The sequence below is a fragment of the Bombina bombina genome, chromosome 2 (genome assembly GCF_027579735.1).
Source record: "Bombina bombina isolate aBomBom1 chromosome 2, aBomBom1.pri, whole genome shotgun sequence".
NCBI lineage: Eukaryota > Metazoa > Chordata > Amphibia > Anura > Bombinatoridae > Bombina > Bombina bombina.
This window is the reverse complement of record NC_069500.1, coordinates 197134035-197150358: the sequence shown is the minus strand read 5'-3', so window position 1 is coordinate 197150358 and position 16324 is coordinate 197134035. Positions and strand designations below refer to the sequence as shown.

The 16324-nt window shown below is 36.0% G+C and overlaps 1 protein-coding gene across 2 annotated transcripts in view; it reads right to left on the bottom strand.

The window, feature by feature from the left end:
• The window catches only part of ANKRA2 (ankyrin repeat family A member 2), a 70512-nt gene that overhangs the window by 23827 nt on the left and 30361 nt on the right, over window positions 1-16324 (bottom strand). For both annotated transcript variants that reach the window (XM_053701425.1, XM_053701427.1), the window contains exon 4: window positions 9260-9325. In XM_053701425.1, the coding sequence (XP_053557400.1) occupies window positions 9260-9325 (66 nt within the window). The remainder of the gene's footprint in view (window positions 1-9259; window positions 9326-16324) is intronic.

Below are 16324 nucleotides of genomic sequence, written 5' to 3'. Positions count from 1 at the left end.
CAGAATTAGCTAAACCACTGCTACTTCTTCTAAAGAAGGATGTGAACTGGCACTGGAGTGAGACTCAAGAGACAGCCATCAGAGAGCTGAAGAGAAAACTCACTCAAGCACCTTGCTTAGCGTACCCTGAAGGTGGAAAACCTTTCTAAATAGAGACAGGTTACACAGATATAAGCATGAGTGCCGTTTTATACCAAAAGCATGATAATTTAAGCGAATCCATTGCTTATGCGAGCAAAACTCCTTAATATTAACCACTTAATGGGTGCAATTCAAGTAGAAGCCATTACCAGAAACCAGGCTAAACAACAGAGTGAGCCTAACCTGGTACAATGGAGTCAGGATTCTCCTAGTGAGGACCTGATCACTAGTCAAAAAGAAGACCCCATTGTAGGCATCTTCTATAAACACATAGAAGATCCTGAAAGCAACCCCATCTCAAAAGATGATTGTATTGGCAAGGAAAATCTTAGAATCTTAATAAAATCCAGGTCACAATTCAAGTTACAGGATGGTTTGATAATAAGAACCTCCAAAACTGGCATCCAGCAATGGGTGGTACCCACCAAGTTCAGAGGTCCCACATCTGGTCATCGTGGTGCCAAACCCACGTATGAAATATTGTGTGATTACGTCTTTTGGCCGCACATGTTGAAAGATTTTCAAACCTACTGTCAAGGTTGTTTAATCTGTCCACAGTTCCAACCCACTGCACCAACACATAGAGCGCCATTGCAGAAAAGGGGGATGGTACTGCCATGGTCAGATATACAAATTGATTCTATTGGTTCGGTAACTAGGTCATCCAGAGGTAACAAATACCTGTTAACAGTGACATGCCTGTTCACTAAATGGGTAGAGTGCATCAGTGCACCTAACAATAGTGCTGAAACATGCGCATGTTTGCTCATAAACCACGTGTTTTCCAGATTTTGTTTGCCCCAAAGAATCGAATCCGATCGGGGAACCCACTTCACTAGCAAAGTGATGACCAAAATGTGGAAAATACTTGGGGTTAAAAGAAAGCTCCATATTGCATATAGAGCTGCCTCAAATGGTGGTGTAGAGCGTTACAACCAGTCCATTGTGAAAATCCTCAAAGTTTGTGAGTGAAACAGGTAAAGACTGAGATGTAAAACTAACTCTAGTCCTAATGGCATTAAGAGCAACTCCAAGTAGTGCTACCAAGATCTCAGCTTTTGAACTGATGACTGGTAGAAGAATGGTTCTACCTCAGCATCTACTGTAGCGTACATCAGACCAGAACTTCATAAACGTCGCCAATATGCCTTAATATGTGGGGAACCTAAGGAAGCACCTGCAATATGCCTTTGCATTTGCTCAAAGGAACTTAGAGAAGGCTGCAACTGCCACTAAAACCTATTATGATCTCAAAACGTCCAAAAAGGAATATGAAATAAATGATAAAGTTTATCTTTATAACTTTGGAAGAGATCAGGTTAAGGAGAAGAAATGGAGGAGGAGGAAGTCAAAAGACCAACAACTAGGGTAAAAAGAACCCCAACAGAACTCCAAGCACAAACCAAGGTTACAACAAGACAAAAACTCATAGAGCATGAACTCTAACGACCGAACAGAGAAAAGGGAGGAAAAATCCCCTACCCCCATCTGAATGGAAGTCCAAGGGACCATGTAACGTCCCAATCCTGGAGACCTAGAGGGACAGGTAGATCCCATCCCTCACATGGAGTGCAATCCACACTCAAGAAAAAGCAACCGAGGGATAAAAAAACACACCCCCGAGAACCGCCCAAAAACAGCACCATAAAATCTTAACGTGCCCCAGATGAAGCCACAGGCTTCTCTCTGCAACGGAAAGTCTAGCAGACACCAGCCGCTAACACTAGCCAACCAAGCTAGGAACTACACCAGGACTCCCACAGAGGGAACATTCCGAAGAAGTGCAGAAACCAACTCCCTGACAAGCAAAAACAAGAAAGGATGAGAACATCAAAAACACTGCGAAACTTCCCCTCCTAAAGAGAGATCACAAGATCTAGGTAAGATAGGTAAGATACACGGTCAAGGCTCCACCGAGCAGTCAGACCTCGGACCCCCTCTTCAGGGCAATGGACCCATCACTAGGACAACTGGTTATGTCCGAAGGCAGGGAAATAAACAATTCCCCGGACCACCCTGATCCTCAGTAAGGAAAAAAGAGGGGAACTAAACAGTACCAACAGGTAGACTAAACTATGACAGAACGACAGACGAGCTAGGGTTACAGAAGCCACACTCAGATCCTTTCCCTACAAGAAGGGACACTCCCTGGCAACAAAAAGGAGACTACACTGAACAACAGTGACCGTACAATACCAGGATCCAACCCTTCATGACATCCTGCACGCAAGGCAGTGGGAACCCCACTAAACAGAGGAAGACCTCCGGGGCACTAGGTGGATACTAAGGTATGTACCAATCTCCCTAAGGGGAGGGAAATGGGCACACTAACAGGACCAGCCAGAGACCCCATTCTCCCAAAGCTCAGAACTGGAATAAGACACCTCAATGAAAAAGGTAAATTAGAGACGACAAGGAGATTAACTTCATCCCCCCACTTACTTACCCAGCATGCCGTCCGGGACAGAAGACCAAGGGACCCCTCAACCCATCAGGAATGGGATACTCCAGCACTGCAAAAACATGACGCAGAAGGACACGAAGGCGTGCCAGTCTATAACGAAAAGCAAGAATTACCTCCACCAGGGCAACTGACGACCCCAACCCCGAGGGTTGAGCCCCTGAAGCCTCAGAGGAAACCGCTTCCCCAGAGGGCTGATCTGACCAAGACGATCCCTCGTCTGACAAGCCCTGGTTCACAGAACACGGACAGTATCTCATCAACATCTCCCTCACTAGAAGATGTAAATGCACCAGCGCCAAAGATATGGCCATGAGGAACCGTGCCGTAACCTCTGGAAGAAACAAGCCGCCTTCTGGCGAAGGGTTAACGGCATTAGGGACACCTGCTTGCGTAGCCAAAGAAGGTTCTAGGGCCCTTGCCTCACAGGATATGGGGTCCCAGAGGTGGATGGCTCAGCGGACTCTAAGTTCCCTGTTGCGAGAGAAACCACCTCCTATGACCCAGACAACTAGCGAAACAGACTCTCTCCGTTGCCACCCGGTCAGGAATACGGAAATGGAGACTAGAAACGTGGTCACGCCTAGTCATAAAGGTACACCGTGCAGGCCAGAGAAAAGCATGCCAAGGCCACAAGGGCCACGCAGCCTGACAAAAAAAAGCCGTTATGTTCCGACATAGCCACGAGCCCAAGCATCACTACACATTAGTGGGATGTATAAGGAGCGCCTAGGATGTAGGCCAGGTCTATGATAAGTGATCGGGAGGTTGAGAAATATCAGCAAATGGCTTCAATATATAAGCTTAAAATATGGGATATATTTAATAATAGATAAACCAGCATTAGTAACACATATTAAAACAAAGTACATGGATCCATAGTACTGATTCATGACAATGCAAATTAATGCAATAATAAAAAGTTACAAAGAAATACAATGATAGTATGATTAAAATGATTAAAAGCAATGCGAGCAGTAACAAAATGCGGATGATGGAAACAGATAAAAACAAATATAAACAAGTATAGGCAATAATGCGTAATGTGCCCCTGGGTACAATGTGTAGAGAATGATGTCAAATTATATATTAAAAAATGTGTAAAAAGTGTAAAAAGTGTAAAAAAGTGTATCCAAAAATATTGTATCCAAAAATAACAAAGGTGATGATAGGTGACAATGCAGTCAGTATAAATTAAAAATTAGATGACAATGCAATAAATAAAATCCAAAGTAGAGTTAGTAGTGTCTGTAGGTCCAAAGTGAAACAAATAAAAACATTTCCTGGTGTACAAAAATAAGTGTTCAAAAATGAGAGTTCCAAAATAAAAGTATTCCTGGTTTAGAGAAGATCATTGAGAAGAACTGGCCGCTACTGACAAATGATGACACCATAGGAGAAGCACTAGCGGATAGACCCAAATTCATCTATAGAAGATCAGACAATCTAAGAAATATGCTGTCATGAAGTATCCCACGATTAAGCTCTACGGGAGTCCAAGATGTATTTGGCAACAAAGTCAGAGGTTTCTATCCGTGCATAAGCTGCAAGGCATGCAAGAGAGGTCTCAAGGTCAACAAATTTAAATCCAACAATTCAGGGATGGAACACCAAATTAAAGACCTTATAAGATGTAACAGTAAAGGGGTCATATACGTAGTCCAATGCAGCTGTGGACTGCAATATGTAGGCCAGACTTCAAGGTTGTTGAGAGACAGAATACGAGAGCACATCCTACAAGTTGAACACGGGAATACAGAAACCGCCATGTACAGACATTTCACCACTCACCATAGAAGTAACCTCAAAGATCTGAGTTACCATGGGATTCAACTGGTAAAACCCAATTGGAGAGGTGGCGATTACGAGAAAAAACTCCTTATAACAGAATCTAAATGGATCTATGAACTCGACTGTCTTTACCCAAAGGGCCTTAATAACAAAGAAGACTTGTCACACCTACTTAATCTGAAATAAATAAAGTTATCAAACTGGATACAATATATTTTGGACATATTAATGTACCCCTGTAAGACATAGACATCCACCCCTACCTGGATACTTCTCCTATCAGCCAGCACCCCTACAGCTTCCATTGGTCTCCCCTCTTATAGAACAGATATCTCACAAGATAGACTATACGGGGATTTACCATTCCTCCACCTAACACTCATGAGGCTGTTAATAAGCATAAGTGACAAATTACACATATAGTACTATAAGCTAGGAGTTGGACTATTTTAAGGTGATCTCCATCCCATATGCCCTCATAGACAATTTTTCATTTTTTTAATTTTTTAATCTCCCCTTCCATATCTATATCCCCACCTGTCTAGCAGTCTGGAGTTACAGATCTGTGGATGGTATACAACATCCCAAATCTCTTTATATCTAGGAAGTAACATGATAGACTTATCCTAGTGTATTTCAGAATGGTCAAATATGTATATGGGGACAATATACGTCTCCTGTCTCACTCTACACCCCTTCACCTACTCCAAGTCACTTTAGAGATATGAAAACAACACTTGAGCCCCATAGGAATCATTTTAAGGTCACACTTTGAGTGGAGACCTTCTCTTAGTAATAGACATCAGTCATATGTCCTATGGGAGAGTCACCAGCTGTACTTGGAATGAGAATTCCATACGACTATAATATATAATTTCCTTAAAAAAATTTTTATGAGTTTTTATACCTTTTTGATATATTTCTTTTAACTCACAATTTTATACACAATTTTTGATAACCCCATTTCTCTATAATCCTTTATGAAGTATGTACTGTACTTGGAATGAGAATTCCAAACGACTATAATATATAGTCTAAATCTTTTTGATATATTTCTTTTAACCCATATTTTTATACATAATTTTTATACATGATTTTTGACAACACTATTTCTCTATATGATGTATGTACATCTGTTACTCATTAAAATATTTTAAATTTATATCAATAAAATCTTAGGTTTTAAATTTATATTTATATTTTTATACGCATAGCTACACACTCTCTATATTAAAATCATTATATCTCATATAGACAGCTTCCTAATATACACATTCAAACATATTTGTACAAACATTGTACACTAATTTTTTTACACAAGAGCATATCTTTACAGGCAAAAGTGAGATCTAATATAATTTTTATACATGATTTTTGACAACACTATTTCTCTATATGATGTATGTACATCTGTTACTCATTAAAAAAAATTAAATTTATATCAATAAAATCTTAGGTTTTAAATTTATATTTATATTTTTATACGCATAGCTACACACTCTCTATATTAAAATCATTATATCTCATATAGACAGCTTCCTAATATACACATTCAAACATATTTGTACAAACATTGTACACTAATTTTTTTACACGAGAGCATATCTTTACAGGCAAAAGTGAGATCTAATATAAATCTGAAGCAGGAGGTTATCCCTTTAGGCGATTATTCATAGTGCATATTATACTGATTTATCAGATTATACATAACTATTTACTTAATCAACAAATTTCAGACACTTTGACACTTCAGATCCAGTAAGCCAATTCCCCTTTCAGCTTCCAACATTCTTATAACAAATAGCCGAATCACACCGGATGTATCAATAACATGACCACATCCCGTATCTATCAGTAAACTTCCGGTTTTGGCGAAACCAACGTACTTCCGGTTTCAGCCCATTTCCGGTATAGCGATAATACCGCACTTCCGGTTTTGGAAACAACAGCGGTAAGGGACTCGAATACTTGCCAATTGATTCAGGATTGGGGACATGGTATAGAGTTTGAATCTACAATATATATACTATTACAGATCATTTCATTAATAAAGTAATATATAGACCATTTTAAAGATAAGAGGGCACTTCCCCACATCCGGTTCTAGAAATCATTTCCGGATCATGGGGTCACCCTTTTTGGCGCAATTTTCAGCAGATTTGGCGCCATTATGCACAGACATTCAGGTATAAAAGTAGCACTCTCACCAACCATATATCAGTCTTGAAAAAGGCCCTATTGGTGGGCCGAAACGCGTTGGCATATATGGTGAGCTATACTCTTATCATTTGCAGTTTATTATAAACATTACTGCTTTATGTTGTCCTTTTTTTCTTTTCACAGGTTTTGGAGATTTTTTTCACATTGATTATCATTTGCATATTGACTTTCACTTAGCTTTTTCTTATTTTTCTTATTACTTCTTTGGCATTTTTTAAACATTTTTTGGAGTTGATTACAGCATACTTTTCATCTTTTCACATTTTGGAGGATTAACCCCTTCTTTTGGATAAGTTGGATCACTAGTTTTGGAACACCAGGAATACTTTTATTTTGGAACTCTCATTTTTGAACACTTATTTTTGTACACCAGGAATTGTTTTTATTTGTTTCACTTTGGACCTACAGACACTACTAACTCTACTTTGGATTTTATTTATTGCATTGTCATCTAATTTTTAATTTATACTGACTGCATTGTCACCTATCATCCATCACCTTTGTTATTTTTGGATACAATATTTTTGGATACACTTTTTTTACACTTTTTACACATTTTTTAATATATAATTTGACATCATTCTCTACACATTGTACCCAGGGGCACATTACGGATTATTGCCTATACTTGTTTATATTTGTTTTTATCTGTTTCCATCATCCGCGTTTTGTTACTGCTCGCATTGCTTTTAATCATTTTAATCATACTATCATTGTATTTCTTTGTAACTTTTTATTATTGCATTCATTTGCATTGTCATTAATCAGTACTATGGATCCATGTACTTTGTTTTAATATGTTTTAATATGTGTTACTAATGCTGGTTTATGTATTATTAAATATATCCCATATTTTAAGCTTATATATTGAAGCCATTTGCTGATATTTCTCAACCTCCCTATCACTTATACTAGACCTGGCCTACATCCTAGGCGCTCCTTATACATCCCACAAATCTGTTTTTATTTTATGGGTAACTAGAGACCCATTGGTTATAGGAGCTTAGGTCTCTGAGTTAGCGCCGTCAGATAGCATTCTTTTGACATCACTACACATTAGCAGACAGAATCAAATATGATTAAAGTCCCCCCTGTTCAATAACCCCTCTCAGGAGATATTAACCCTCGATTCCATAAGATAAAGGCGTCCCACTGAGACCCTGACTTCTTCGTTTACATTACATTCACACATTGAAATAAAATGAAACGATCTTATCGCAATCTACGCCGTGGAACAGGAACATGGCCATTCAAGTGTGACAGATAGTAACCTCACTTCTGACATGGACTTGAGTGAACAAAGCAGGCAGCAAAACTCGTCAACGCTGATTGCTAAGGAACTGTTAACATGAATCGGGATGGTTTCGCAGAAAGACTCTCCCTGCATCTCCGGACTATAAACTTTTACCTTCATCCATGACCTCACTGACTACCCTCCATAAGAGACAATCTTTAATCTTCCGACACTTCTCTGCAAACCTCCAGTGACGAAAGGTAAAGAATGACTGGGGGATGAGGGAAGTGGGGGAGGTATTTAAGCCTTTGGCTGGGGTGTCTTTGCCTCCTCCTGGTGGCCAGGTTCTGAATTCCCAAAAGTAATGAATAAAGCTGTGGACTCTCCCCGTTTAAGAAGAAAAACGTATTTGTGGGTTGGAATATTTGACAATGACAAAACTACCAGTACTTAGTGAGCGATTAATAGACATTTCACTGCTTCTCTCATTCCAAGTCAGCTACAGACTGACCATGTGCTCATTTTGTTTAAATAAGCTAGTTTTTTTTTTATATATTAATTAAGTTAAAGGTTACACATATACACTTAGTATGTTTTGGTTAAGCATACAGAAATTTCCATGGAATACCAATTTCAAATAGAGCTGGTTTGTGAAAATATTTTACTTGGGTATCAAAAAGATACAACAATAATACATCAACTCATGATTAAATGGACAAAAAATAAATAAAATTACATCCTCAGATGCAAAATGCAGGAAGGCATTTTTATGTTACTACTATAATAGACGTATCTCCTGTTGTGGACTTTAAAGTGAATTACTCAGCCATATTAATAATTTTCTATCAAAATTCATACCAAACTGTCCAAACTCTTCTGTAACATACAGAGATTAAGAAGCTGAACTGGTAGGGTACCCAACTTATACAGAGAAGGTTTTCAGTGTTAAGGAAGCTTTAAAACGTATGATTTATTGTATAAAACTATTAAAATATAATATATATTACAAATTATTAAAGTCAACCTTAAATTATTTTTCAAAAAACATAAAAGCTAGAAAATTACCGAACTGATGTATTCACTTAATGACGATTCTGAAATAAAACCATATACCCCAACTAAAAAATATATATATAATAATATGAGGTGAAATTTTAATAACTATATTGAAACTACACCAATTTTACCCAGAATCCTTTTCACTTAAACAGATATCAATTTGTGATTCTAAAAGAAAATTAGAAGAAAAGCAAAAAACGTAACTCTGTATTACATAAATGGGAACAGATTTATCAATGAGTTTCTAATATTTACGTTAAACCAAACTAAAAATATGTTTACAATGTGTATATTAAATCAAGAATTCAATCTATGCAAATAAGTATGTTTCCTACATAGATCATTGCTCTTACCCTGTTCTAAGCGACTGGCCAAATAAACCATTTCCCCTTGTGCTGCCAGCTGATGAACAGACAATGCTGTGACAGAAAGACAAAAGTGATTTATGTGGCATTAACAAATAGAAAATCAAAAACATATCTAATACAGGGCCGGACTGGGATCAAAAATAGGCAAAGCAACCCCTCCCCCCTAACCCCTACACCGTTTTTTATTTAACATATACAAAACATGACAAGTATAATGTACTTATTTAAAGGGACAGTCTACTCCAGAATTGTTATTGTTTAAAAAGATAGGTGATCACTCTACAACCCATTCCCTGTTTTGCATAAGCAACACAGTTATATTAATATACTTTTACCTCTGTGATTACTTTGTATCTAAGCCTCTGTAGACTGCCCCCTTATTTCAATTCTTTTGACAGACTTGCATTTTAGGTAGAAGAAGGCAGCCTCCAGCAGTGAGCAAAGTGACTTTTATTTGTTAAACACACGTCAAATACAGCAACGTTTCGGGCTAACAATAAGCCCTTTCTCAAGCCTGACATAAATTAAATAAAACACCATTTAAATAGCCATATTGGCGCCAAACAATTGTGAAAAAATTGCACATATATTGCCCTCTAGTGGTGGACTTGAATATTGCATGTCAAAATACATTTATTGCAATTACAAAGATACAAATCTGTTACAAAATATTTTACATTGTATATATTGCACAAATTCAATCAACTTCATAAATAAAGTGCCAAGTGATCCTATAAAAAATGAAAAATAAAAAGTAAAAAATTAGAATAATAATATTTGTGACAACTAAATTCAATGTGAATATATTAGTGAAAATAAATATATTGAAATTCAAATTTATTAGAATATGAAATCTAAAATTAATCACAATACTCATATCAAAATTTCTTAATTACCATATATATATATATATATATATATAGGAACACAATCAATCAAATGGACTATATATAAAAAATAAAAAAAATGATATATATGGGAATCCTTCAACAAAGGATACCCATATTACAATAAGTCAGAGATTTAAAGACTAATGGGTACTCAGTGAAAATATAGGTCATGCCAAATGTCTATATCCAATAATGTCACTCAAATGACCTTTTTTGACTACTAGTTAAGGCATAATCAACTATAATGCTAAATTTAAATGTATAGCAAAGGTAAATGCAAACCCCTACGCTTAGGGAAGTAATCTATTTATCTTACTCAATATTGAATTACACTTTTTAGATTTTAAATGTTGTCCAGTTACACTCCCTATTGAGGCCTTTAGGCCATAAGGTGTTGAGCTCATTGATCCAAAAGGCTTCCCTTTTATTCAATAAGGCCTCTCTATCACCACCTCTCCTAGGCATGTGTATATGTTCCAAAATTTGGAAGCGTAATTGGCTGATACTATGTCCTGCTTGTAGAAAATGCGCAGACACTGGAGCATCCTTGCCACATCTGATATTTGACTTGTGCTCAGATATCCTCTCACGTGCCTCTCTTGTCGATTGTCCAATGTATACCAATGAACATGGACACTTAATGGCATATATGATAAACTCTGTCCTACAAGTCAAATATTCTTTAATCCGGTATTTTCTACCTGTATAAGGATGAAAAAATTCTCCTCCCTTGATCATAGAATTACAATTTATACAAGAGAGGCAAGGATAGCAACCTGTGCGCCGCTTACCAGTGATAGTTTTCTGTTGATATTTATGACTACCAACATCTGCTCTAACTAGTTGATCTTTAATATTTGGACTCCTTTTGTAAGCCGGCATTGGTGGTTCATGGAATGCATTAATGTCAGGATGGCATTTCTGTAAAATGTGCCAATACTTTCGTATAATTTTGTTCACCTGACTACTCCTAGTGCTATATTGTGTGACAAACAATAGCCTATTGATCTTATCTTTATTCCTATTCCTCTTGTTTCCAATGGGTTCAGACTTTCCCATTCTTGAAATGATATTTTGCTTTTCTCTATTCAAACGGGTAACCTCTTTGTAAAAATCTGTTTGACATCTGTTCCAGTCTTTTCGTTTTTAATTCAGTATCAGACACAATACGATCCACTCTTAATAATTTACTTTTTGGTATTGCTTTAAAGGTGGAAGGTGGATGAAAGCTGCCATACAGCAAAGTGTTATTTTTGTCTGTGGGCATTGAATAAATATCCGCTCTCAATCCATGTTCCACTTTGTAAATGCATGTGTCTAAGAATTGAATAGACTGCTCATTCCATGTCAAACAAAATTTAATGCTATTAACAGACTTATTGAGATCATCAATAAATAGGAGTAGGGATCCAATGTCGCCATACCATATGCCAAACACATCGTCAATGAACCTCCACCATGTGGCACCAAATTTCTTAAATAATGTATGTTCATAGACAAAAATCTCTTCAAAATTGTTAATAAAAATGTTGGCATATCTTGGGGCGACATTGGATCCCATAGCAGTACCCTTCTTTTGAAAGAAAAATTCATCCTTAAAAAGAAAATAATTCATATAGAGGATAACCTCTAATAATTCTAAAAAGAATTGTATCTGAGATAAACTGAATCTATTATCATTTTTCAAAACTTTGGCAACTGATTCTATCCCACTTGTATGTTTAATCGATGTGTATAAGCTAGACACGTCAAGTGTAAACAGAATTGCCTTAGTATTTTCCAAATCTAGTTGTTCAAGATACATATGATTTTTTTTTAAAAATTGAACAACTGGATTTGGAAAATACTAAGGCAATTCTGTTTACACTTGACGTGTCTAGCTTATACACATCGATTAAACATACAAGTGGGATAGAATCAGTTGCCAAAGTTTTGAAAAATGATAATAGATTCAGTTTATCTCAGATACAATTCTTTTTAGAATTATTAGAGGTTATCCTCTATATGAATTATTTTCTTTTTAAGGATGAATTTTTCTTTCAAAAGAAGGGTACTGCTATGGGATCCAATGTCGCCCCAACATATGCCAACATTTTTATTAACAATTTTGAAGAGATTTTTGTCTATGAACATACATTATTTAAGAAATTTGGTGCCACATGGTGGAGGTTCATTGACGATGTGTTTGGCATATGGTATGGCGACATTGGATCCCTACTCCTATTTATTGATGATCTCAATAAGTCTGTTAATGGCATTAAATTTTGTTTGACATGGAATGAGCAGTCTATTCAATTCTTAGACACATGCATTTACAAAGTGGAACATGGATTGAGAGCGGATATTTACTCAAAGCCCACAGACAAAAATAACACTTTGCTGTATGGCAGCTTTCATCCACCTTCCACTTTTAAAGCAATACCAAAAAGTCAATTATTAAGAGTGGATCGTATTGTGTCTGATACTGAATTAAAAATGAAAAGACTGGAACAGATGTCAAACAGATTTTTACAAAGAGGTTACCCGTTTGAACTTGTGAATAGAGAAAAGCAAAACATAATTTCAAGAATGGGAAAGTCTGAACCCATTGGAAACAAGAGGAATAGGAATAAAGATAAGATCAATAGGCTATTGTTTGTCACACAATATAGCACTAGGAGTAGTCAGGTGAACAAAATTATACGAAAGTATTGGCACATTTTACAGAAATGCCATCCTGACATTAATGCATTCCATGAACCACCAATGCCGGCTTACAAAAGGAGTCCAAATATTAAAGATCAACTAGTTAGAGCAGATGTTGGTAGTCATAAATATCAACAGAAAACTATCACTGGTAAGCGGCGCACAGGTTGCTATCCTTGCCTCTCTTGTATAAATTGTAATTCTATGATCAAGGGAGGAGAATTTTTTCATCCTTATACAGGTAGAAAATACCGGATTAAAGAATATTTGACTTGTAGGACAGAGTTTATCATATATGCCATTAAGTGTCCATGTTCATTGGTATACATTGGACAATCGACAAGAGAGGCACGTGAGAGGATATCTGAGCACAAGTCAAATATCAGATGTGGCAAGGATGCTCCAGTGTCTGCGCATTTTCTACAAGCAGGACATAGTATCAGCCAATTACGCTTCCAAATTGTGGAACATATACACATGCCTAGGAGAGGTGGTGATAGAGAGGCCTTATTGAATAAAAGGGAAGCCTTTTGGATCAATGAGCTCAACACCTTATGGCCTAAAGGCCTCAATAGGGAGTGTAACTGGACAACATTTAAAATCTAAAAAGTGTAATTCAATATTGAGTAAGATAAATAGATTACTTCCCTAAGCGTAGGGGTTTGCATTTACCTTTGCTATACATTTAAATTTAGCATTATAGTTGATTATGCCTTAACTAGTAGTCAAAAAAGGTCATTTGAGTGACATTATTGGATATAGACATTTGGCATTACCTATATTTTCACCGAGTACCCATTAGTCTTTAAATCTCTGACTTATTGTAATATGGGTATCCTTTGTTGAAGGATTCCCATATATATCAATTTTTTTAATTTTTTATATATAGTCCATTCGATTGATTGTGTTCCTATATATATATATATATGGTAATTAAGAAATTTTGATATGAGTATTGTGATTAATTTTAGATTTCATATTCTAATAAATTTGAATATTCAATATATTTATTTTCACTAATATATTCACATTGAATTTAGTTGTCACAAATATTATTATTCTAATTTTTTACTTTTTATAGGATCACTTGGCACTTTATTTATGAAGTTGATTGAATTTGTGCAATATATACAATGTAAAATATTTTGTAACAGATTTGTATCTTTGTAATTGCAAGAAATGTATTTTGATATGCAATATTCAAGTCCACCACTAGAGGGCGATATATGTGCAATTTTTTCACAATTGTTTGGCGCCAATATGGCTATTTAAATGGTGTTTTATTTAATTTATGTCAGGCTTGAGAAAGGGCTTATTGTTAGCCCGAAACGTTGCTGTATTTGACGTGTGTTTAACAAATAAAAGTCACTTTGCTCACTGCTGGAGGCTGCCTTCTTCTACTTGAATTGTTTGGGCTTGGTCAGCCCTCTCCGTGCACTAGTGAGTAGTGGGTGCTGTATCCATCTTTATTCATTTGAAGACTTGCATTTTAGCCAATTAGTGCCCTCTCATAAGTAACTCCATGGGCGTGAGCACAATGTTATCTAGATGGCACACATGAACTAATGCCCTCTAGCTGTGAAAACCTGTCAAATACATTCATGTAAGAGGTGGCACCTTCAAGGGATTAGGAATTAGCACATGAGCCTACCTAGGTTTAGCTTTCAACTAAGAATACCAACAGAAAAAAGCTAATTTGACTATTTAATAAGGCCATCTTGAAATGATCCGCAGATCTTTATGTTGGGAGGTATGTAACAGATGACATCAGTAGTGACACAGCATTGGGCTCTATTTTGCATGCCAGACTTTACAGAAGCATGTTTAGAACTGCAATGTAAGCAATAAAAGAACATATGCAATAAAATAACAACATTCCATTACTACTGTCTAAATAAGTATAACTGTATATAATAGGGGGGGGGGAGCAAAAGATTTGGGAATCATAGTAATTAAATATAAATACATAGCTCAAAGAACTAACTGTAAGAGAAGGAACAGGATACATCATAATAAATGATCCTTTAAAAGAATAGGGTTTTTTGGGTTGTTTTTTTAAAGAGTGCTGTATTCCCTTTTCTTTTAAAGGATCATTTATTATGATGTTTAATGTTCCTTCTCTTACAGTTAGTTCTTTGATATTATGTCTATAGGGTCTGCATCCTACTAAAATAATATCTTTGTATAGATAATTGTACTACAAGAGTTGACTGTGTGTACATATATTAGCCATTTAGTCTCTGTTATTTGTTTTTATATATATATATATATATATATATATATATATATATATATATATATATATATATATACACACACAGCGGATATAAAAAGTCTACACACCCCTGTTAAAATGTCAGGTTTCTGTGATGTCAAAAAATGAGACAAAGATAAATCATTTCAGAACTTTTTCCACCTTTAATGTGACCTATAAACTGTACAACTCAATTGCAAAACAAACTGAAATCTTTTAGGTGGAGGGAAGTGGAAATAAAAAACTAAAATAATATGGTTGCATAAGTGTGCACCCCCTTAAACTAATACTTTGTTGAAGCACCCTTTGATTTTATTACAGCACTCAATCATTTGGTGTATGAGTTTTTCAGCATGGCACATCTTGACTTGGTAAGATTTGCCCACTCTTCTTTGCAAAAACACTGCAGGGCATCTCCTGTGCACAGCCTCTTCAGATCACCCCAACAGATTTTCGATTGGATTCAGGTCTGGGCTCTGACTGGTAATTTCACTGTTGCGCCATATTTTCTCCACTTGATGATGACGGTCTTCACTGTGTTCCATGGTATATCTAATGCCTTGGAAATTCTTTTGTACCGTTCACCTGACTGATACCTTAACAATGAGATCCCTCTGATGCTTTAGAAGCTCTCTGCGAACCATGGCTTTTGCTGTAGGTTGCGACTAAGAAAATGTCAGGAAAGACCTACTAGAACAGCTGAACTTTATTTGGGGTTAATCAGAGGCATTTTAAATGATAGCAGGTGTGTACTGACTCCTATTTAACAGGATTTTGTATGTGATTGCTTAATTCTAAACACAGCTACATCCCCAGTTATAAGATAAGTTATAATGTGCACACTTATGCAACCATATTATTTTAGTTTTTTTTTTTTTACTTCCCTCCACCTAAAAGTTTCAGGCTTTTTTTCAATCAAGTTGTACAGTTTATAGGTCACGTTAAAGGTGGAAAAAGTTCTGAAATGATTTATCTTAGTCTGTTTTTTTACATCACAGAAACCTGACATTTTAACAGGGGTGTATAGACTTTTTATATTCACTGTATATACACACATACATACACACACAAATATTATATATATATATACACACACACACAAACACACATTATATACAAACATATATATATATATATATATATATATATATGATTGTGTGTGTGTGTATGTGTATATATATATATATATATATATATATATATATATATATATATATATAT